Source organism: Eubalaena glacialis, chromosome 19 (assembly GCF_028564815.1).
Source record: "Eubalaena glacialis isolate mEubGla1 chromosome 19, mEubGla1.1.hap2.+ XY, whole genome shotgun sequence".
Taxonomy (NCBI): Eukaryota; Metazoa; Chordata; class Mammalia; order Artiodactyla; family Balaenidae; genus Eubalaena; species Eubalaena glacialis.
Window position 1 is genome coordinate 2,646,720 of NC_083734.1, and position 22,835 is coordinate 2,669,554.

At 61.4% G+C, this 22,835-nt stretch overlaps 2 protein-coding genes across 3 annotated transcripts; one reads left to right on the forward strand and one right to left on the reverse strand.

The window, feature by feature from the left end:
* The first annotated feature begins 240 nt into the window (after nucleotides 1-240).
* MAPK7 (mitogen-activated protein kinase 7) lies at nucleotides 241-4,953 on the forward strand. The gene is made up of 6 exons (XM_061174724.1): nucleotides 241-887; nucleotides 1,532-1,697; nucleotides 2,337-3,415; nucleotides 3,512-4,092; nucleotides 4,455-4,588; nucleotides 4,684-4,953. The coding sequence occupies exons 1-6, from the start codon at nucleotides 656-658 to the stop codon at nucleotides 4,835-4,837; spliced, it is 2,346 nt and encodes a 781-aa protein (XP_061030707.1). The 5' UTR covers nucleotides 241-655; the 3' UTR covers nucleotides 4,838-4,953.
* A 95-nt stretch (nucleotides 4,954-5,048) lies between these two features.
* MFAP4 (microfibril associated protein 4) lies at nucleotides 5,049-7,998 on the reverse strand. 2 transcript variants are annotated; one of them, XM_061174726.1, is made up of 6 exons: nucleotides 7,894-7,998; nucleotides 7,577-7,655; nucleotides 7,207-7,361; nucleotides 6,661-6,757; nucleotides 6,401-6,583; nucleotides 5,049-6,232 (listed from the first exon to the last, which is right to left on the reverse strand). In XM_061174726.1, the coding sequence occupies exons 1-6, from the start codon at nucleotides 7,897-7,899 to the stop codon at nucleotides 6,024-6,026; spliced, it is 729 nt and encodes a 242-aa protein (XP_061030709.1). In that variant the 5' UTR covers nucleotides 7,900-7,998; the 3' UTR covers nucleotides 5,049-6,023. The 2 variants fall into 2 exon arrangements, with proteins under 2 accessions (XP_061030709.1, XP_061030708.1); XM_061174725.1 differs by having other exon boundaries at nucleotides 5,049-6,254.
* Between the last annotated feature and the right edge of the window lie 14,837 nt (nucleotides 7,999-22,835).

Consider the following 22,835-nt stretch of genomic DNA (forward strand, 5'->3'; position numbering starts at 1 on the left):
TCTCGCGGCGCCCGGGGCTGCCAGCGCGCATGCGTCCGAGGAGGGCACCAGGCCGCAGAGCCCCTGCGAAAGCCGAGCGCTGGTTGGGCGGCTCCCGCCGGGAGACTGGTCAGCGGCGCGGGCGCGGGTGGAGGCGCGGCTTCCTTGGCCGGTGGACGCGGATTGGATGCAGCAAGTGGAAGGGGTGGGCACCTCCGCGGAGACCGTCCAGGGGTTGGCCAGAGCCTGCGGAGGCGTGGTCTTGGGGGGCGGGGCGGGAGACAGCGCGCTGCTGAGGTGGTGGTGGTGGCGGCCGCCCGACCCAGTGAGCGAGCGGGTCTTCGGGTCCCACCCCCAACCCCGACCCGGGGACTGAAAGCCGGCGACGCCGGGGAGCCGGGACCTTCGAGGTCCCGGACGGCGTCGGGGTGAGGCGCCATCCGCTGAGTGCGGACCGAGGAGAGCGGGCGCCCCGCCCCTCGCTTTCTTCCTGGACCGCGCCTCGCTGCACCTCCCCCACCGCCGACCCCGCGTCCCGCGCGGGCCTGAGCTCCGGGCTCCCGCGGGTGCGGGACGCGGGCTGCGTGCGCCGCTCGGCCTGCGGGCCTGGAGGCTCCGGGGGGCCCCCTGAGTCCGGGGCCGGGCCCCTCCTCGCCCGCGTCCCCACGCAGACGCCATGGCTGAGCCCCTGAAGAAGGACGACGGCGAGGACGGTTCCGGAGAGCCCCCCGGGCCGGGGAAGGCGGAACCCACCGGCCCCGCCGCCTCCGTGGCGGCCAAGAACCTGGCCCTGCTGAAGGCGCGCTCCTTCGACGTGACCTTTGACGTGGGGGACGAGTACGAGATCATCGAGACCATCGGCAACGGGGCCTACGGGGTGGTGTCCTCCGCGCGCCGCCGCCTCACCGGTGAGCGACCCGCCCGGCCTTGCTCGCACATGTGGAAACCGGTTCCCGGGGGCTGAGACCCGCCCCGTCCCAAGCAGCCAGCGGGGCCGCTGGGATGTGAATTCTGGGTCAAGTCAGCAAGCATGGGTTGGGTGCCTCTGGGGGCCGGCCTCTGTATTGGGCTCGGGTCTCTGAAATTCTGGTGGCTTTGCCAGCGCATCAGCCTACTTCTTCCTTAGGTGACAGTCCGGGTTAGACCCGAATGGAGGTTCTCCAGAGTGTGTTCTGGAGCCAGAGACTGGCGCTCGGGGTTGGTGGTGGGATGGATGAGGTCTGAGATGCAGAGTGTAGGGAGGTAGAGTGAGCACAGGTGTGAGAGCCTAGAGTCTACCACTAACTAGCTGTGCAACGCCCAGCAAGCTGCTGAGCCCAGGCCTCCACATCTCTAACTTTGAGCTATGAGTACCTGCCTCAGGAAGGAGGTGACGGGGAAATCTGATAACGTATGTACTATGCTTAGCACAGAGCCTGGCACAAAGTAGGTGCTCTGTAAGTGGTAGCTGTTGTCACTTGCATCCGCAAAGGGAGGTATTGAAAGGGGCCTTTTGCTACTCTGCAGCTAACCAAGGTACCTTGTGGCTATCTGCTTTTCCCCTGTTCCCCAGGCCAGCAGGTGGCCATTAAGAAGATCCCTAACGCTTTTGACGTGGTGACCAATGCCAAGCGGACCCTCAGGGAGCTGAAGATCCTCAAACACTTCAAGCACGACAACATCATTGCCATCAAGGACATCCTGAGGCCCACTGTGCCCTATGGCGAGTTCAAATCTGTGTAAGGAGCAGGGATGGAAGAGGGAGGCAGAGCAGGGACCTTTTCTGAAGGCTGGGGCCATATTGCTGAAGTTCTAGAAGGGTAGCTGAATCTAATGGAGGGCAGGCTGGGAAAATTCCTGCGATTCCAGGATCAGTGCTCCCTTAGGGCTTTGCCAGGGATACATGTGATTCCTCAAGAAAAGTGTAGAAGTAACAATTTTATAGGACCTCAGTATGTAGCTTGGCAAACGTAGGACGTTCATTCTATATCTGTACCTTTCTATTCCCATAGCAGACATCACTAGTCAATCACAGAACACTGTCCTACAGAAAATGGAGAAGCCTTTACAGTTTTCATCATAGTCTTTCAAGCAGCCACTACCAAACGATGGAGAGGGCTCCCGAACTAAACATGTTGGCCAGCCTGGTTTAGTCCAACCCGACCTTTGCTCTGATGGTGAAACTAGATCTGGAGAGAAAAGCGATTTCACTTCACTTAAGTTAATGGACAAGTTGTAGAGAATCTAGAATTTTCATACCCTGTGGGTGGCCTGTACAGAGTCTGAGAGGCCATGACCTGTCTGGAGCGGGAGGGCGTGGTGAGGATGGGGCTGGAGGGTGGGCAAGACAGCCCTTGCCTGTCTCCCCTGCCCCTCAGCTATGTGGTTCTGGACCTGATGGAGAGTGACCTGCACCAGATCATCCACTCCTCGCAGCCGTTGACGCTGGAGCACGTGCGCTACTTCCTGTACCAGCTGCTGCGGGGCCTCAAGTACATGCACTCGGCTCAGGTCATCCACCGCGACCTCAAGCCCTCCAACCTGCTGGTGAATGAGAACTGCGAGCTCAAGATCGGGGACTTTGGCATGGCCCGAGGCTTGTGCACCTCGCCCGCCGAGCACCAGTACTTCATGACCGAGTACGTGGCCACGCGCTGGTACCGTGCCCCCGAACTCATGCTCTCGCTGCACGAGTACACGCAGGCTATCGACCTGTGGTCCGTGGGCTGCATCTTTGGGGAGATGCTGGCCCGCCGCCAGCTCTTCCCAGGCAAAAACTATGTGCACCAGCTGCAGCTGATCATGATGGTGCTGGGTACCCCGTCGCCGGCCGTGATTCAGGCCGTGGGGGCTGAGAGGGTGCGGGCCTACATCCAGAGCCTGCCGCCACGCCAGCCTGTGCCCTGGGAGACGGTGTACCCGGGTGCCGACCGCCAGGCCCTCTCCCTGCTGGGGCGCATGCTGCGTTTTGAGCCCAGTGCCCGCATCTCAGCAGCTGCCGCCCTTCGCCACCCCTTCCTGGCCAAGTACCACGACCCCGATGATGAGCCTGACTGCGCCCCGCCCTTTGACTTTGCCTTTGACCGTGAAGCCCTCACACGGGAACGCATTAAGGAGGCCATCGTGGCCGAGATCGAAGACTTCCACGCACGGCGCGAGGGCATCCGCCAGCAGATCCGCTTCCAGCCTTCCCTACAGCCTGTGGCCAGTGAGCCCAGCTGCCCCGATGTTGAGATGCCCAGTCCCTGGGCTCCCAGCGGGGACTGTGCCATGGAGTCCCCTCCGCCGGCCCCACTGCCATGCCCCGGCCCTGCGCCCGACACCATCGATCTGACCCTGCAGCCGCCCCCGCCGGCCAGTGAACCAGCCCCTCCAAAGAGGGAGGGAGCCATCTCAGACAACACCAAGGCTGCCCTCAAGGCCGCCCTGCTCAAGTCCTTGCGGAGCCGGCTCCGAGGTGCCTGGCAGAGGCCGCGGCTGGCTGGGGAGCAAGAGGCAGAGGGGCCCCAGGCCTGGACAGGCTCTTACCTTCACCCTCCCGTCTTCTCCGCAGATGGCCCCAGCGCCCCCCTGGAAGCTCCCGAGCCTCGGAAGCCGGTGACAGCCCAGGAGCGCCAGCGGGAGCGGGAGGAGAAGCGGCGGCGACGGCAGGAGCGAGCCAAGGAGCGGGAGAAGCGGCGGCAGGAGCGGGAGCGCAAGGAGCGGGGGGCCGGGGCCTCCGGGGGCCCCTCTGCCGACCCCCTGGCCGGGCTGGTGCTCAGCGACAACGACCGCAGCCTGCTGGAGCGCTGGACTCGCATGGCCCGGCCCCCGGCCCCCGCGCCCACGCCCCCCGCAGCCCGGCCCCGCAGCCCGCCGGCGGGCCCTGCAGCCCAGCCCGCGGGCCCCCCGCCGCAGCCTGCCTGCCCGCCTGCTGGGCCTGCGCCTGCTGCACCCCAGACTGCTGCTTCCTCCGGCCTCCTGGCCCCCCAGTCGCTGGGGCCACCCCCTGGGCTGCCTGGCCCCAGTGCCCTGAGCGTTCTGCCTTACTTCCCCTCTGGCCCACCCCCTCCAGACCCCGGGGGGGCCCCTCAGCCCTCCACCTCCGAATCACCCGACGTCACCCTGGTGACCCAGCAGCTGTCCAAGTCGCAGGTGAGGGGAGAGGCCCGGCTGTGGGGATGCCTGGATCTGAGCCCAGGGGAGGTGGGCCTGGGAGGTCGTTGGGGGCAGGAGAGGCTGTGGTGTGTTCTGGTCCCATGGAGCGGAGCGGCAGACGGGGCTCGAGCTCTCCTAGCCTGCCTGCTCGCTCGCAGGAGCGTAGCGCTGACGAGCCGGTCGTTGGAGACCCCCGCCCGCACTCAGTGTTTGTTGAGGCTGGTGTCCAGGCCCACGCGAGGGCCGTGTCACCACAGGTGTCCAGGCCCACGTGAGGGCAGTGTCAGGGTGGGGTGCCCTGCAGACCTCAGTTGGCTCTGGGTGGTTCCCGCGTTGTAAGCTGCCATCATCCCCTGCAGGTGGAGGACCCCTTGCCCCCCGTGTTCTCCGGCACCCCAAAGGGCAGTGGAGCGGGCTATGGCGTTGGCTTTGACCTGGAGGAATTCCTAAACCAGTCTTTCGACATGGGCGTGGCTGACGGGCCACAGGACGGGTAAGAGCTGGGCCGGGACTCCGGAATGGGCTGTGGCTAGGGGCTCCCAGCACAGGAGGAGCCCCTCACCCCACTCTCTCCCTTGCCACCCTCAGCCAGGCCGACTCAGCCTCGCTCTCAGCCTCCCTGCTCGCCGACTGGCTCGAGGGCCATGGCATAAACCCTGCCGACATCGAGTCCCTGCAGCGTGAGATCCAGATGGACTCCCCCATGCTGCTGGCTGACCTGCCTGACCTCCAGGAGCCCTGAGGCCCGCAGTCTGTGCCTTGCTGCCAGGGGCAGACCCAGCTCCAAGATCCGCAGGACCGTGCCCGAGGGCTGGAGCCCCGGGCCTGACAGGGGAAGCTCAGCTCGGATTATTCTGCAGGTTCATCTCAGACCCACCCTGCGGCCTTAAGCGGCCACCTGAGCCAGCACGAGCCACGGCAGGAGGGGCAACCCCTACCCCCCCGAGCGATACTTTTCAGTATTGTATTTTTATTATTATTATTATTACATTATTATTATTACACAATTTTTTTTGCCATCGAAACGAAGCCTGTGAAATATAAGGTTCCCTTTAGTGCCTGTCTCCAGGGCGTGTTTCTGGAGTTGAGGGCAGGGTGCCATCAGTCGGGGAACCAGCGCTTGGGGGCCAAGCTAACGCATCTGCGTGCACAACAGCCAAGGCCAGTTCATTCAGGTCCTGAGGTTTATTAAGACCTCCACTCCCCACTTGCTCCCAGCCCCACAGAGGTTGCCCTCTGCCACCTCGCATGGTCAGACGCACCCCCGGGGCGGGTGGGGGGACCTCACAATCTGTGCCTACCTTGGCTGCGGCTGTTCTAGTGTGGCTTGCGGTAGCCGGGGTGAGATACGGTTTGGGTGTCGAGCTTCGGGTGCCTGGGACGGGCAGGCGGGGGAAGCTGAGCGTGAGAGTGAGACGGGGCTGGGGCCCGTGGTGCTCGCCGCTGGGAGGGAGGTGAAGGATGGGAGCTTCTCTGCTGGCTGGCGGGACTGCTAGGGCGTGGCGGTGGCGGCCACACGCGGGTGGCCTGGCGTGTGCCGTGAGTGGGTCTGACTGCGCCGCCGGCCTCCCGGCGCGGGGCCCTGGCGGAGGCCGCAGTCGGGAAGCCGGCTAAGGTGGGACACCGGCCCGCAGCCTTCCGGACGGGGTCCGAGTCCAGGCCGGGTGGCGGTGCCTTCCGGAGGTCTGGGAGGCCGCCGGCGTGTAGCCGGTGGAGGGGAGCGGAGGCCCGGCCGAGAGGTGGGCGTCGAGGGTGTGAGGTTGGGCTGGAGCCACAGGGCTGGAGCCACAGGGCCCCCGGGAGAGGCGGGCGCTGAGGGGGGCGGGGCGGCAGAGCGGGGGGCGGGGCCGCGAGGGGGCGGGGCCGCGGGGCGGCAGAGCGGGGGGCGGGGCCGCGAGGCGGGCCTGCGCCTCAGGCCCGGCGGATCTTCATCTCGGTGCGCTTGAGGGAGTAGTAGAAGCCCTTCCACTGGGCCCAGTTGATGCCGTTGGCGTAGGAGAGGTGGGAGCCGCCGAGGTAGAAGCCGTTGAGGTTGGCGAAGTGGCAGCTGCGGAACCAGAAGGCGCCCGACGAGAGGGCCGCGCAGTTCTGCACGAAGAGGTCCTGGTCCCGGTCGAAGGTGGAGAACTTCTGGCCGCTGTGGTAGGACAGGGAGTCGCCTGGCGGAGGGGAGGGGCAGCCTGGGGACGGGGCCTCTCCCGAGCCAGACGCGGGGTAGCTGTGCGTCCGCAGCTCGCGGGGCCGCCTGGGCGCGGGGGCAGCCCGGCCTCCCCCCGGCCCCTCCGCGGCTGGCGGGAGCGGGTACCTGCCCCGCCGTCCTCGAAGCCCGCCACGTGGAGGCTGTAGCCGTCCTCCTCGGCGCTGACTGCGTGGGGCGAGATGGAGAAGTCGGCGTACTTGGCGAAGGCCGTGTTGTTCTCGAAGTCCTCCAGGTCCACCCGCAGCTCATACTTCTGCTTCAGTGTCAGGAGGTGCAGGTTCTGCAGCCCTGGGAGGGGGCGGGGGGCGTGCCAGTCAGCGGGGACCTGGCTCTGGGGGCGCCCAGCCTGCCGGGCCCCACCTTACCCAGCCAGTACTCCCCATCGGCGCGGCCAAAGCCCAGCTTGTAGTCGTTCCAGCCCCGGAAGAAGCTCACTGAGCCGTTGAATCTCTTCTGGAAAACCTGGAGCAGAGAGGATGGGCCTGGACGCTCGAGGGGCCGGGGGCTGGGGCCTCACCCGGGCACGGACCCTGTGAGGCTGAGGCGGCTCGTGAGAGGACCGAGCCGGGGGCCGAGATGAGGCGCGTGCCGGCACTGGGCCCCTCGGGGAGCAGCTGCCGAGAGCAGGATGAGGTGAAGGGGGCGTTCTAGAATTGAGGCGCCTGGGCTTGAGTCCGGCGCCGGCTGTGTGACCTTGGGCAAGTTACTGCACCTCTCTGGGTTTTGGTTCCTCATTTCTAACCCTGCTCCCAGGATTGCTGTGAGGATTGCAGGCACTAACCTACCTTAAGCATCTAGGAGTCTGTGGTGGCAGAGGCTCACAAACTGTGCGGTATCGTCCCTGCTTTAGAGACGAAGTCACAGGCTCACAGCCGTGCGGCTTGGCCTCCGCGCCCCCCCCCTCCACTCACCGTCCACTTTCCACCCTCGGTGGTCATGTCACAGAAGACGGGCACAGGCACGCTGGGGCCCGAGGGGTAGATGAGGTACACGCCGTCCTCCTGGTAGCCCTGGGTGTAGATGTCGTCGCAGTCCAGGGGCTGCTGTAGGCACGACCTCTCCAGAGCTGGGGGCGGGGTGAGGAGAAGGGGCCTGAGGCACACCAGCCACCTCCGCCCCCCCCCCGGCCCCCCCTTCACCTCCCTCCCCGAGCTGGGGGCGCGTACCGTCTGGCCCACCTGCCCCCTCTTACAGGCTCAGCCCTGGGGCCCGACTCCCACCTGCGATGCTCGGGACAGCCCCCTCGCCCAGCCTGTGGGCCGTGGGAGTGCGGCAGCTTACCATCTCCCCGGATCCCCAAGACCTGGGAGACGCAGGGGCCAGTGCAGAGAAGCAGCAGTAGCGGCAGAGCCAGAAGGGCCTGGCGACAGGAGAACAGGGTCACCCGCCCAGCCCCAGAGCCCCCGCCCCCTCTGCATTTGCCCCTCAGACGAACCAGCCCTGCCAGGAGCCCCTGGTCTGCGCCTCTGCCTCCACACCTCCCCTGGGGCAGGCTCGTGGGCGCCCCGTCCCTTCACAGCCCCCCGCCTGGCGAGGGCCCTGTCTGCAGGGTGGGCTCAGTCCCCTGTGGCCCTGAGGCCCCCGCCCCGGCCCGGTACCTTCATGCTGCCAGCTGGGCTCCGAGCGGCTGGGTGTCTGCTGCCCCAGACTGCGCCCCAGACTGCGCCGGCCCAGAGTTATGTGCTGGGCCCCCGGCCAGCCGCTCCGGCCCCGCCCCTGTGGCTGCAGAGCCCCCTCTCCCCCTCCCCCGGCACGGAACCAGCATCCACTTACACTGTCAGTGGCGCCGGGAGGTGGGCCCCGGCCAAGGGACCACCTGGGCCTCATTAGGCCTGCGGGGCAAAGCGGGCGGAAGTCCACGCCCCAGGGCTCAGACCGGCCCAGGACTCCCCCCGCCCGGCACCCCCAGCCCCTGCCCCGCCTCCCGACGGCCCCCCTGCCCACGTCTGTTTATTTTCTCCCTCTCTTTCCCTGGCCTGGGTTTCATTAGCCGTCGTCGCTGGGGAAAGGCTGAGGTTGGGGGGGTATGTCTGGGTTCTGGGGAGAGGAGGCCCATTCTGGGGGAGCGGAAGGTGGGGTGGGGGGCAGCTCCAGAGCTCCTGATGTGGGACCCGGGGCTGGGGCTGGGGGGCAGGGGCAGCGGCCAGACTCTCCTGGCAGGCCCGGGACATTGCTGAGCCGTGAGCACAGCCTGCAGGCATCCAAGTGCTCTCCGCCAGCCTGAGCCAGGGCCCCGTCCAGCACCCCTCAGGCCCCCTCCTTCCCCCTCCCCCAGAGGCCTCCTTTGTTTTTCTTCCCCGTGCCACAGCCCCTTCTTCCAAATGCCTTCACTCGGCTCCCATCCCACCTCAGTCTCCCCTCGGCCCCTCTCAGCCAGTTTCCTCAGCCCTGAAAGACCACCTCCTCCTGTCCGGCCCCCTCAGCCTCCAGCCACCCTTTCCCTGCCCCAGTCTGGCAGAGTCCTCAGCATAGGCTGCCAGGACAGTCTCCCCTGGGGGCCGCTCTGCCACCCCCTGCTTCGAGCCTCCCTGTGGCCTCAGGGCTGAGCCTACACTTCTCACCTTGGAATTGAGAGGAATGTGAAGTGTGGCTGAGGCCTACCTCGAGGGCCTTACCCCTCACTGCTCGTGACTCACAAAGTACAGCCGGGCCACACCAGGCTTGTCGCATGGAGGCCCCGCCTGAGCCGCTTGTCGCATGGAGGCCCCGCCTGAGCCGGCTCTGTTCCCCGCGGGGCCGCCTGCCATCTCCTTACTTGGCCTTGAGCGCCGGAGGGCAGGGGCTGCGTCTCGACCCCGTGTGGAGCCTGCGTCCGCTCACAGGTCAGGTGTCTTCGGAGCAGCTGCCGCGTGCTGGCTGCCCACGGAGCCGCAAACACAGGCACCAGACAGTTCATCGCACACGTCACGCGTGTTGGGGACGAGCGTTTGTAGAGTGGATGAGATGTGCAGAGGCTCAGAGTGAGAGAGCAGCTCTGGCCCCGGGCCCCCGCCTCACTCCTGAGTCCGCGGCCCCTTGGGTGTGCCCCGCTGGCCCCGGTTCTGTAAGTGCTGGTGAGAGTTGTCTCTTCGTAGGTGCGTGTCCTGGGGGATCTGGAGCCAGCTGCCTGCATTCAGATCCAAGTTGTGCCACCTGTTAGCTGGGTGACCTCGGACAAGTCACCTAGCCTCTCTGTGCCTCGGTTTGCCCCTCTGTAGAACAAGTGTGGTCATGGTCTGTCCTTCAGAGGCCTGTGTGAGGATTGGGCATCAGGTGCCTAGCACAGGGCCCACAGTTGGTAACTGTTCAGTAAATATGTGCTGTCATCATCATAAATGTAGTGATTGTTCTTCCATGAACGGATTGCCTTAAGTGTGATTTTTATCCTTGTCTGTGGAAGAGATGGTAGCCTTCCTCTCGATAGCCATTCTACCCTTAGTCCTGAGTAGTGAGGTCCTGATTCTTAGCTGGCCTGATTGTCCAGCTTCCCTTGGTGAGGCCACATGTCTGAATTTTGGCCAAGAAGATGCAAACAGATGTGGTGCAAAGGCAGCAGCTATTCCCTCTTCTTCCAGCCCTCTGTCCTGTTCCTGGGCATGATGGCTGGTGCTCCAGCTGCCACCTTGGACAGTGAGGAGGAGGCCCCTTCAGGAGGTGGTGGGAGGTGATCAGGGAGGATTCGTGGAGCAGGTCCAAAGCCAGCTCTGGACTGCCCTTCTCTAGCCCTCTTTTATGTGGCAGAGAAAGAAACTTCTATCTAGTTTAGGCCTCTTTGGTTCTTTCCTGTTACACACAGCTGAATCTAATCCTAAAACATCTCTCTTTTCAGCAAATGCCAGCTAATTTTAGCACAGGCTACAGAAAGGAAAATAATGAAAAATCAGTCATCAAAACAAATAATAAAACATGTCCTAAGTCAAGTATCAAAGACTTCTGCTGAGTACAACTAATAAACATAGGAACCCCTCCCCCGCCAAAACCGAAAGAACACAAACCAAAAACAAAAAAGGAAAGAGAAAGAATTAAGCAACGATGTAGTATCAGTCATATTTTGCCTATTAGTTTTTTCTTAAAAACTTAATGTATGTGGGTGTGCAAAGCAGGCACTGTGCTTGCTGGGTGTGGTTGAGGCTTGGTTTAACTCTTCAGGGAAAGAAATTTGGCCACAGGTACCGTGAGTCAGTCCTCCCTCTGAAGACAGTGTCTGAGGGAAACCCTTGGACGCACTGAAAGGGGCCCGTATCAGTGGGCACGTTTATTGGCTGCCCAGCATGGAAATTTCTTCCCATGTCTGGGGGTCCCCCTGCCTGGAATGAGGGTGCAGTTGGTTGGTTTAGCTGATCTAATGCACGGCCCTGGGCTCCACTTTGGGAGGGGCTAACTCGAGCAGGGGCAGGGGGACTCCGTTCTTGGGGTGCGGGTCACCCGGAGGCGTCTGGTCCCGGGTCCCAGGCTGGTTGGCCGTGACTTTGCAGGTGAGGTGCTGAGTCATATTGGCTCCGCTTGGGCCGCAAGCCCTGAGCTTGGGTCTCGGCCCTCCTGGCGCCTGGTTTGCTCTGCCCATTGTTAGGTGTCTGAGGAAGACGCCCCTGCGGTAGGTGAGGGGCTTCTCTGACCGGCGTTGTCGGGGGAGGCGGCTGCCTGAGCGGGGGTGGGTGGCAGTGAGGGGGCTCCGAGGCTGCGGAGTGGTGGGCACGGAGGGGACGGTCTGTCAGGACGCTGCTGCCCGCTGGACAGGCCCGTCTGCTGCAGAGCTGGTTCCAGGAGGTGAGGGCTCCCATCCCATGGGCCTTGCATGGGTCTCTTGCCCACCCCCTTGGCGTTCGCCTCTCTGCTCCACCTTTCTCCATCCTGCTCTGTCCCCAGGGCACCACTGTTCCTGTGGCCCCAGCTTCCAGCAGGATTCGGCCAGTGGGAGGCCCTGGCAGGACGTGGGGGGAGAGGGGTTCGGGTGTCCCCCCCAGGCCCTGTCCTGCCCAGGACCGCAGTCTGCTCGTTGCTGTGCTCCCTCCGCACCCCCAGGGACAGCTCCCCCCGTAACCGCCTCACTGGGCCTGACAACCCATCTCCTCCCCTTATCCCTGCAGCCCAGGAGGGCCCCGGGCGCCTCAACGCCCCCCATGCTGGTTTCCTTAAGGCCCACATCCAGGTGACCGTCCCTTCATGAAATGCTCTGCGAAACAGCTGAGTCTGCCTTTGTTTCCAGCCAGGACCTTGGTTGACACAAGGTCTTTGGTTTTGTCCTGAAAGCCCAGCAGCCTGTGGAGTGTCTCAGACCACAGCTGAGAACGAGACGCCCGCGTCTCCCGCAGCAGAGGGTATGTCCTCCAACCCAGGCAGAAGGAGCCGCCCCGAGGGAGCCGGGGCTGCCTGTCGGAAGGAAGGAGGGGTCTGGCTGAGCTGCCGGCCCCGGGCCCCTCCCCAGAGGCCGCGGGAAGGGGCAGGGCCCTGGTGGTTACCGCAGGACGAGGGTGTGGTGTCCCTTGGGGCGTCAGGTCAGACTGCATCAGGCCCGCCCTGGGGTCGGCTTCAGCAGGTGACTTTCGGGGGGACACAGGCCAGCCCATACCCCCGTGCAGGCAGCGGTGAACAGACACACAACCTCAGCCGTCCTGGAGCCAGAGGGGAGAACTTGAGAAGGTGCCGTGATGACAGGTGTGTGGTGGGCAGGGGGGCGGGGAGGGGGCCACGCGGGAGAGGTGTCGCCAGCATGGGTCCTGACTGATGGGGGCCATCCGGGGTGTGGGCTCCTTCCCTCTCGTGTTTTCCTTCTTGAAAGGGGGGAAATTAGGAGGGATTTGGTGTCGTCCCCCCCCCCACCTTGTTCTGGTTTGGGGCAAGTTCAGTGGACGGAGCTCAGAATGTGGCCGAGAGAAGCCGCATGGGGGGCGGGGGGGCGGATTGGTGCTGGGCTCAGACCTTCGAGGTGGACCCGGAGGCCCTTGGGGTTGGGGTGTCTGGGGCTCACGTAACTTAGGAGCGTGGCTTCATTTCAATGTGTGAATTGTGTGGACGCTGCGTGCTGGGAAGGAAACACAGATGGAGGTTTTGGGGTTTTGGTTTTGACGTAATCGAATGAATGGGTGCACATCTTCGGGGGAAAAGGGTGCTTGAAGGCTCTTTTTGGAGAGCAGCAGTGCCCACCCTGATGTCGGAGGAGTCCGGTGGTTCCTCCTGTTTTGCCGTGTGGCCACTTGGTGGCCCTTCCACGTGGGGAGGCTTGTGTCCTCCTCCTGGGAAAGTTTTTCTCTGTCACCTCTTCATTCCTATTTCCTTCCCCTCCGTCTTCTCTGTTCTCTTCCCGATTATTTTATTAGTTGATACTGGGCCTCCTGAATGGATCCTTACTTGTTCTTATCTTTTCTCTGACATTTTCCATCTGCGTTTTTAATTCTAAAAATGATTTATGGGGGTGGTACTGAACCAAACTCAGGCGTGCTCGCCCACGAGTGTTAAAGCCGACCTGCTGACATGAGGTTGTGGTGAAGGAAAGTGCAGCGTTAACTTCAGGGCCACAAGGAGAACCCGAACTCCCTCTGGGCTTTCAGGGAGGGTTTATAAAGACAGAGTGAGGGAGGGGGTCGAGGGGTGTGTGATCAGCTCTTGGACATTCTTCTGATTGGTTGGTGGTGAGATAACAGGGTGATGTTTCCGGAATCTCAGTCAACCTCCAGGTTCCAACCTGTCTGGGGTCTACGTGTTGGTGGTCAGCATGCAGTTAACTTCTTCCACCTGGTGGGGGGTTTCAGTATCTGCAGAACAGCTCAAGGATATGGCTCAGGATGTTATCTATTGCCCTTGAGGAGGAACTAAAGGTCCTTGACTTTGTTTTATGGCTAAACTATTATTATTTCGTCTTGCTTGACTTTTTTCCTTTGTTTCTGCATTTTCTCACTTCTCTGATTAAATTTATTCTTCGGAATTCAGGGAAAGCCCAGGAGGCTAAAGTTTTTCTGCAAACAAGAGGCAGGCAGAGGTCATGGTCTGGGACGGTCTTTCCTGCGAAGGCCCCATAGGGTCCTTCCTGCTCGGTTGCAGGGGTATAATTTACAGGTCGTAAAATCCATGCGCTGTAAGCACACAGTTCAACAATTGCTCCTTTAAAAATACCAGACTTTGTTTTTTAGAGTACTTTTAGGGTCACAGCAAAACCAAGAGGAAGGCACAGGGGTTTCCTGCGTACCCCCGCCCTGACACGCACACGGCCCCCCAGCAACGACCCCACCAGACGGGACCTGCACCCACACCTCGTCATCCTCACCCAGAGTCCATAGTTGACGTGAGGGTTCACTCCTGGTGCTGTACACTCTGTGGGCTTAGATGAACGTATAATGACGCGTATCCACCATCGAAGCATCGTCTAGAATAGTTTTCCTGCCCTAGAGGTCCTCCGCGCTCCACTGATTCATCCCCCGCCCCCACCCCCCCCCCCCAGCAGCCAGGCAGCCACCTTGAGGTGCTGATGCTGGGGCGGGAGCAGCTGTCTGCCCAGGTGCTGGCCCCCGCTGGAGGGAAGAATCCTGGGTTCTGGGACCCAGCACCCTGGAGGGGGTGCCGCTGGGGGGCGATGGCGGGGGCAGAGGCAGGGCAGGTGCAGGGGGTCTGCACATAGCATGGGGAGGCCGGCAGGCTGGAACAAGGGTGGTGTTGCTTTCTGGAAGCACCCTGCACTTCACACTCCTTCCTGGAGATGATTTAGTAAAAACTGCAGAGTGGAGGAGCGTGGGGTTGGAATCCCGGACTCTTGTCCCATGTGTCATTCCTCCCGACGGGAAGGACCGATGGGCACAGAATTCTGTCTAGCAAGGGTCCTCGTCACCACTGTCAGTTCTGAACAAGCACAGACACACACACACACACACATCCCTCAGTGTTTCCGGGGCGCCTGCTCCACGCCAGTCACCACGCGGAAGTGTGCCCCTTCCCGGCGCTCACGATGCGGGAAGTTTAGGGGGACGGAAATGGACACCCGCGCTCTCGGCATCCGTCTCCAGTGCCTGGCGCACTTCCACCCCGGGGTGACCGGGATGCACCCAGGAGCAGACCCGGTGGACCACCTGCCCACGTCGGGGAGGGGACGCACAAGACGACAAGCAGGACGCAGGGGTCGCCTGGCAGCCTGCTGGGTGGGGACGAACGTAATGAGGGAAAACAAGACGCACTTGAACTGGTGATTGAAGGTGATTGAAGGCAGGGAAGTTGGGGCCGGGAGGGCTCAGTGAGAGGCCAGGAGGGACTAAGGCTGGGTCGGCAGCTTTGTTCTGTAAACGACCAGACACGAAACATTTCAGGCTTCTGGAGCCATGTGGGCTCAGACACGAGTCTTCAGCTCTGCCCCCGAGGCTATCTATAGACACGAGATGGGTGGGCCCCGATAGAGACTCACTGACAGATGCTGGGGAGAGGGGCCAATTGGAGCGCCGACCGCGGGGTGGGGGTGGGGCAGAGGGAGGGAACGGTGAGGATATTCGAGTGAAGAGCAGTCTGAGTGAAAGAGGCAGCACGTGCAAAGGCCCTGGGGTGGGAGTGTGCAGCTGCATTTGAGGGACGGGCGCCAGCTGGCCGGACGGGCGCCAGCTGGCCGGCCAGGCAGAGAGGACAAGTGGGGACGCAGGAGAGGGTCAGAGGAGTGTGGATGCAGGACGGACTTTGGCTTGTGTAATAGTAAACAGTGGGAAGGGAGGGCCCTGGAGAATTCCAAGGCCCAGTTCCTAATTGTCTTTCCGTGGTTACACCAAGTCTGCTTCCTGCCTGAGGCAGAAATAAGAGCCCGTTCTTCTTTTTTCCTACAAAGAGAGCTGGTCTTGAGTCAAAAGACAGACTCACTGGGGGAAGAAAATCCCCAGCTGGTTGTCATGCCCCTGCCCGATCCAGACCCGGTGAGAGCGCAGGGCAGGTGCCCTGCCCAGCACCCAGCAGAGTGGGGCCAGGAGGGGTGGGGAAGGGCTGTGTCACCCGGGCCCCCGGTCTCCCTGGTCCAGCGGTGGCCTTGCCAGTGGGTGTCCCATGACCTCCCAGGTCTGCCCTGGCTGCACCAGGGTGATCTTGGCTCTAATGGGTAGTGGGCATGCCCTTGGGGACTGGGACCCCCACAGGTGGTCTCTGATCCTTACAAACTGAAGGGTGGGCACGTCCTGGCATTTCTAATGAAACTGAAGCCGAGTCCAAGGCGTATCAGCCCGCTGTTACAGTTTTTCTTTTTATTGAGCTTAGCGATCATGTGGGCAGGGGTGCAGCTCGACCAAGTCTTAACCTGGGTGAACCGCTGTGTCACCGCCCCCAGGTCCGGAGACAGAAGGTTTCCAGCCCCCAGAAGGTCCCGTTTGTGCGTCCCCCTCCCCAGCCCGAGGGAGACACTATTCTGACTGCTCTCATCTTGCAGTGGTTTTGCTTGTTCCCAAACCTCCTATGAATGTCATAATTCAGCACAGATTCTTCGGCGTCTGGTTTTTCGCTCAACACAATAGCTTGTTGTTGTTGTTTTCTAGTTCTATGTAGTGGTTCTCGAGAGTGTCATCTCGGGTCCCTGAGGGTCTCCCAGGCCCCTTCAGGGTGTCTGAGAGATCGGAAGGATTTTTGCAGTAAAAATGCTAGTGTGTTATCTGCACTCTCTGCCCTGGTTTTCCGGGGAGTGGGATAGAGTTTGCAGAGCCTGCGACATGAGACTTCTCAAGACTGAACGAAGAACAAGACGCGAGAGCCCGGCCGCTCCAGTGCAGCCAGGGTGCAGAGACTCGCAGACAGGCGAGCTGGCACCGTCCTTCTCACTGTTTTTCTGTGTTGGGAAATATGGTTATTTTTATGGAAATATGTTATTTATGTAAGCACATGATGATTTGTTATTGTTATTTTAAGCGAATTGATGAATACATGTTTTTGTGTTTTTTTTAAAAATTTTGTCTTGTAGTAAGGATACTATTTTATTTTATTTATTTATTTATTTATTTATTTATTTTATTTGGTTGTGTCGGATCTTAGTTGCGGCAGGCGGGCTCCTTAGTTGTGGCATGCATGTGGGATCTAGTTCTCGGACCAGGGATCGAACCCGGGCCTCTTGTGTTGGGAGCGCGGAGTCTTAACCACTGCGCCGCCAGGGAAGTCCCAAATACACATTTTTGGATGTCAGTTTTCCTTTCTAACCTGGTCAGAGTCAGTGGACGTGACCGTGGATGTGACCGCAGAGATGAAGCTCTGTGTGCTCCTTGGAGACCACGGGGACCCTCACGTCTGAGCTGTGCTCCCTGGGGTCTCACTGCGTGCGGGCCTCCCCCCACCCCCCCGCCTTGGCTTACCCACTGTCCCGTGGTGGGCATTTGGGTCGTTTCCAGCCTGGCCCATTGTGGACGTTCGTGGACAAAGCCCCACTCCCCCTAGGTTTGTGTTGCCTGGGGGCTGGGCTGGTGGCCCTCTGGGCTTGGTGACCACACTGAGTCAGGGCGCCTCGGCAGACAGGGGCTCTTTCGTGGGACCGTCCTGGGGTGCCACCAACACATGCAGCGGCAGCCTTCCGTGCAGGCCCAGCGTGTGGCCCCTGAGGGGCCGCGTGCTGGGCAAGCAAGGGGACCGCTCCCCCGGGAGGGCCACGCAGGGGGCCGGGGGTCTAAGCAGAGCCCTGAGGATGAGAAGGGGCGGCTGGACGGCGGAGGGAGCGTGGTCAGCTGAGGGGCCTCTCTGGGCCGCTTGCCGTGGTTGAGATTCGGGCAAGGTGGCCCCGAGCTTGGGAGGAGTGAGCGAGGGGCTGGAGGAGGGGAGGGCTGGGGGAGGGGAACTCGAGGTGGTGAGCAGGCCATGTGGGGAGGGAGCATTAGACTACCCTACGGGCAACAGAAAGCCGGTGTCCAATTTTAAGCAGGAAGGGACACCCTTCATTTAGATAGTTATTTACTTTTATTTTTAACTTAGACTTTTAATCCTGAGATAATGGTAGATTCACATACAGTTGTACAAACTGATACAGAGAGAGCCCAGGTATCTTGTACCCAGTTTCCCCCAATGGGAACATCTTGTAAAATTGTCCTTCAGTATCACAACCCGGATAACGACATGGATGCAGTCAGATGCAGGACGTTTCCAGGACAGCAGGGTCCATCCTGTGGCCCCATGATGGCCACACTCACTTCCCTCCACCCCTACCCCCTCCTTAACCCTCCCAGCAACCACCAGTTGGTCTCCATTTCTGTAATTTTGTCACTTCAGGACTGTCATATAAATGGAATCATACAACATCTAACCTTTCGGGCTTGGCTTTTTTCATCAAACATGATTCTCTGGAGATTCATCCAGGTCACTGTGTGTGTCAGTAGTTCCTTCCCCTTTATTGCCGAGCTGTGCTCTCCATTTGGACCTGCTGCTTTGTTTAATCATGTACCTGTTGAAGGACAGCTGGGTGGTTTCCAGTGTTTTGCCATAAACTTTGTTTATAAAGCTGTTATAAACATTCATGTACAGGTTTTTGTGTGAACATTTTGTGGGAGCATTTCTCTGGGGAAAACGCCCAGGAGTGCAATGGCTGGGTCATAAGGTAGTTGCATGTTTAGTTTTTTAAGAAACTGCCAGACTGTTCTCCAGAGTGGCTACAGCGTTTTATGTTCCCCCCAGCTAAAGCCCACGCGCAGCAACGAAGACCCGACGCAGCCAAAAATAAATAAATAGATAGATAGATAGATTAAAAAAACCCCAAAACCGGCCTGGCTGGGGGTGGAGGGTGGGTATGTGAGAGGTGGGGGAGGGAGGGGTGGCTGAGGCTCTCAGGCCCTGGTCTGTCCCTGGTGGCCTCTGTGGATGGGCAGGGCTGGCCCGAGCTCCATGGGCGGCTCCCAAGCCTGCTCAGGCCTCTCAGCTGACCACCTCCGCGCCTCTGGCAGCAGGATGGCCACTGGGACCGAGCAGCCTGGACTAGCTGCTCCGATCTGGGTGGGGACTCCTGCTCTTTCTGCTGCCAGAGTCATTGTCAGAAAGCAGAAGCAAACTCCAGCCTTTGGACACCCTCCTTCCTGACCTCAGGGTCAGCTGGTCGTTCCCTGTTACCTAATCTCACTCCACACTCATTTTGTCAGCAAACAGGCTACGTGGTGGATTGCTGAGCTCCTGGCTGCTGCTTCTGCCCAGGGAGGGGTTGAGAGAGGAAGGAGGAACGTTGCGTGTGTGAGAGAGAAAGAGAGTCAGGGAGGGAGGCCAGCAGAAGGCGGGCGTGGCTATGAGCACCTGGGTAGCCTCAGTTTCCTCATCTGTAAAGTGGAGCAATGTCTCCACCTTTAGAGGAAATCGGGGAGAACTGGAGAGTCTGTTGTTTAAAGGACTCAGCATATTTTAGGGGCCCAGTAAATATGTGCGATCATTCTTATCAGCGATAAACTGCTGAAACAGTACTTTATCTGTGGGGCATCGTCCTCATGACCTACGTACCCCGGAAGGTTCTGCTTCTGCAGGAATCTCTCGGCTTTTTAGTTCACAGAGGAGGGGTCAGGCCCCAGGAGGGAGGCCTGAGAGCCCAGGCAGGGGGCAGGCGCCTGGGGAGACGCAGGCACAGTGAGGTGAGCCCAGGCTCGCCTCCACGGCTCATCAGCAGCTGGCATTTATTGAGCACCAGCTGCATGCCGGGCTCTCCGCAATAACCCCGCACGGGACACTGAGCTTGAGTGAGGGGGGTGACCGGGCCCGGCGAGCTGGGCAGGGTTGGTGTTTGAGCCGAGGCCTGGGTGCTGTCCAGGGCCCTCCAGCTGGTCCGGCCCATCTGGGGGGTGGCCTTGGTCTAGGCCACCTGGCCAGTAGAGGTCTGGATACAGAGGCCTGGACCGCAGGGGCCCCGGCCCCATTCAGTCTGGCTGGCTGTGCAGCTGCGAGGTGCTGCCTCTCACCTTGGCGGGGTCTGGGGGGCCGGCTCCAGCTGGGCGGAGTCTGGTGGGGCATCTGCTCCTCAGGGGCCAGGTGGCCTTGTCCCTCAGCGTCCTGGCCCATTGCCTGGATGCTCCAGACCTGGTGGGCGGCTGGGAGTCTGAACGGGGTGGCACGGGGGGCAGGGCCAGGAGCCAGGTCTGGGCTCGGGTTTGGGGGGAGATGGTGCGTGAGGGCTGGTTGGCCGCCAGCCACCAAGGACTGCCCACCCACTGGTGCGAACCTCAGAAAGGCGCTGGGGGGGCTTCCAGCTTCACCGCTGTCACCTGCTGTCACCACATCAATGAGTGCCCCCGTCTTGTGTGTCCTGCCCCTGCAGCCCGCCTTCCTGTCCCCCGTGTTGGAATTTTGGCTTCTCTACTCCTTTCCTGACCTTCAGCACATGTCATTGGGCCGCCCCAGGCCGTGGACGCTTCTGTGTGAGGAGGCCGTGTGACTCTGACTGCTGTCTGTTACAGCAAAACTCAGCGATGCTCTGGACGGCTGTCCCTCGGGGACGGGTTGCAGGCCTAGTTAAGTGCCGCCCCGAGCAACCACGTCTCCTCCAGTCTGTCTGTGTGGGCAAAGCGATGGTTCTGGAACACAAATCTGCTCACACACCTCCTGCTTAGAATCGTTTACAGTTCCCATTGTCATGCAAGGAAAGTCTGAAATCTGCCCCATGTCCCTCCTATGTCTGTGCTCTGCTGACCGCCACCTCGGTCCCAGGACCCTGCCCTACCCCCCAGCACTGACCCCAGCCCGGCCTCTGCACAGGCTGCTCCCCGTGCCTGGAACACCCACCCTCACCCAGCACCTTTCACGAAGGGGGTTAACTCCCACCCATCCTGCAAGACTGAGCCTCAGTGGCCCCAAGTCTGGGTGAGGCCCAGACTTGGGGCCTCACCCAGTTGGACGGTCGCCCCGCGCCCAAGCCTGTTTCCCAGCTCAAGATGCCAGGGCTGTCTCTGTGCTGTGGGAATCAGTGAAGGCAGCTCTTGGCAAGACATCGTGACCCTAAATTGCTAAGCAGGTGTCGGATGGTTGTTCTATTATGAAAATTATTTCAGGAAGCCGGGGATGAACTGATGCTGGGGGCTCCGAACGGGAGGCTAGGGACTCGGGACTTTCCTGCTGCGATGGGAAGTCCCTGGCAGCTGGCAGGAGAGGGAGTGGAGCCAGGGTCAGGGTCAGGGTCCTGGGCAGCCACAGTGGGCCTGGCCTTGCCAGCGCCTGGACTGTGTCCTGCCCAGCCTAGGGTTCAGGGCTGGCCTGGGCGCCGCTCTGCTGACTGCCCCCCACCGGCTCTGAACACAGAGGTGGAAACTACACACCACGTGTAACCATGGCCAGCGGTGGGAGGTGGGGTGTGGAGGGGGCCTTTCAATCCCAGCGGCTGTCTCAGGGCAGGGCGGGGGCCACCTTGATGGGAGGGGACTGGTGGCCCTGGGAGGGACCATCCAGAAACTAGGAACCTTGTTTTCTCTCCACAAAAGCAGGAATTCCACACCATGCTTGGCTTCAACTTGGTCTTTATTCGAAGCTAGAAGATGGCAGCCAAACAGGGTACCTCCCTCCAGCTCTGTCATCCCACGGCTCCGGGACCCGCTCCTCCTTCCCCCGACAGCGGCCCGACTGGGTCTCTGATGCTCACACGAGGTGGCCTGGCACAGGCGCGCCTTGGTGAGGCCTGGGTGAGAGCAGGGGTGGAGGGTCCTGGGCATGAAGGCAGCTAAGTCTGGGGCTCAGCACACCTGACAGCACCCAGAGGCCTGTGGCTCGACAGGACGGTGGCCTCCTGGGCCCAGTGAGAGAGCGCTGTGGGGCAGGGACTGGGGGTTGAGACTGCAGGCGGGGGGCCCACGTGCCCCGCCCCCCTGGCCTCCCCTCCTTCACCTCTCCGGTCCCCCTGCCAGAAACGTTGTCCTCCCACCCGCCACACCTTTGCCTGCCACTCCTGTTCATCCTTCAGGCCCAGCCTCCCCACGTGTCCAGATCCAAGTGCCCTGCCTTGGCTCTGTGCTCACAGCCGCCTCTCTCCACAGCCCTCGGCAGAGAGCGTTATCACTCAGGAGTCGTCTAGAGACCCTTCTTCCTCCCCTGCTCGACTGGAGGCACCCCAGGTGTTCACCAGCCTGTACTCAGGGCCAGCGTCCTGCCGGGTGTAACGTGCTCAGTAAATACCTGTCCTCTGGATGGAGAAGCGTAAGGACGGGTGACTGGATGGGCAGACACGCTGGAGGCTGATGGATGAGAAGACGGATGGGTACAGGGGTGGCTGGGTGGCTGGGTGGGGGGACTGATGGCCTGGGTCGGGATTCCAGCACCGTCACTCACAGCTGTATGACCTTGGAAAGAGACTTAACCTCTCTGGCCTCAGTTTCGTCATCTGTAAAATGAGAGTGAAACGGTACCTCCTCATAGGTTGTGAGGTTGAGGGTGAGTTCGTGTGCCTGTGGGTAAGAGGGTGTGTGTGTCCCTGTGAGCTCGAGTGTAAGTGTGCACGAGCGTGAAGGCCTTGGTGCACACGCGAATGTGTTTGTGTAAGCATTCATGAGTGAGCATATGCATGTGTGCGGAGGTTCGCGTGCAGTTGTGAGTCTAAGTGTGGCGTGTCCACGTGTGTGCATGATTGTTTGGGGTCCACAGGCGAGGGAGGGCAGTGAAGGCACGTGTGCGCGGTGCAGGTGAGGGGGAGCGTGCCGACCGTGTGCGTGTGTGTGAATTGACGTGAAGGGCACGTGTGACGGTGTGCGTGCATGTGTATGTGTGTGTGCATGTATATGTGTGCGTGCGTGTGCACCGGGGTCGGTGAAGCAGCTCCTGCCTGCATCCGGGGACCCAGAGTCACCCCAAACAGGGTCCCCGTCTGGAGACTGGATTTTTGGCTCCACCGCAGCCCCCTCCTCCCAGCCCAGAAGCTGGAACAGAGGTCAGGAGGTCAGGGGCTGGAGCCAGGCCACCAGGGGCCTGTCCCACAGTGGGACACGTGCCCTGAGGGCCAGGTGCCCAGGGAGTGTTGCTGTGGGAAGGCTGGGTGCCCGTCTGCTTTACCACATCTCTGCCTGGCGATGAGAAAACGGAGGCTCCCAGAGGACGGTCCCTTCCCGGGTCTCACGCTGGGACAGGGCAGGGGTCGGAGTGCACGTGAGTCAGGCGCCCAGGCTCTCTCCCCGCATCTGTCTGCCAGGGATGTGGGGCCGCGTGACCGAGGAAACCCACTTGGCCTCGAAGGAGAGCAGTGGACACGGCCCTGAACCCCGCCCAGTGAGGCTTTGCTCTCAACCCCTCGAGGGCTCGAGTCTCTGCTTTGATTAAGAGGCCCTCCGGTCCCCGGGAAGCAAGGCCCAGCCTGGGCTGCAGGGGCATCCCCGCCTGCTGAGGGTGGTCTCGCCTGACCGCCTCCAGGGTAGGAGTCCCACCCCACCCCCCTGCATCCTGGTTTAAGAATAACTCTTAACCCCCGGCAAGTGGCTTTCCATATGTATTCGTGACCCCTCAGAGCTCAGAGAAGTGAAAGGCAGCACCTGGGGCCCTGGCTCGCAGGGGTCAGCTGGGAGTTGAGCCGGATCAGCCCGGCTCCAGAGCCCGTCACAGGTCAGGTCCACAAGCCACAGGCCACCTGAGGGTGAGATCACGTCCAGGCGGGAGGGGCGGCCCCTGAGCTGGGCCTGCGAGGGTCTCAGGA

Bases quoted from the DNA above. Each gene is read 5' to 3' on its own strand.
- MAPK7 (XM_061174724.1), top strand. From the start codon at position 656: ATGGCTGAGCCCCTGAAGAAGGACGACGGCGAGGACGGTTCCGGAGAG. The intron at 1,698-2,336 runs GTAAGGAGCAGG...CCTGCCCCTCAG, and splicing joins TATGGCGAGTTCAAATCTGT to CTATGTGGTTCTGGACCTGA. The intron at 4,093-4,454 runs GTGAGGGGAGAG...CATCCCCTGCAG, and splicing joins AGCAGCTGTCCAAGTCGCAG to GTGGAGGACCCCTTGCCCCC.
- MFAP4 (XM_061174725.1), bottom strand. The intron at 6,758-7,206 runs GTGAGTGGAGGG...TCTCTGCTCCAG, and splicing joins CCGAGGGTGGAAAGTGGACG to GTTTTCCAGAAGAGATTCAA. The intron at 6,584-6,660 runs GTAAGGTGGGGC...GCCCCCTCCCAG, and splicing joins CGATGGGGAGTACTGGCTGG to GGCTGCAGAACCTGCACCTC.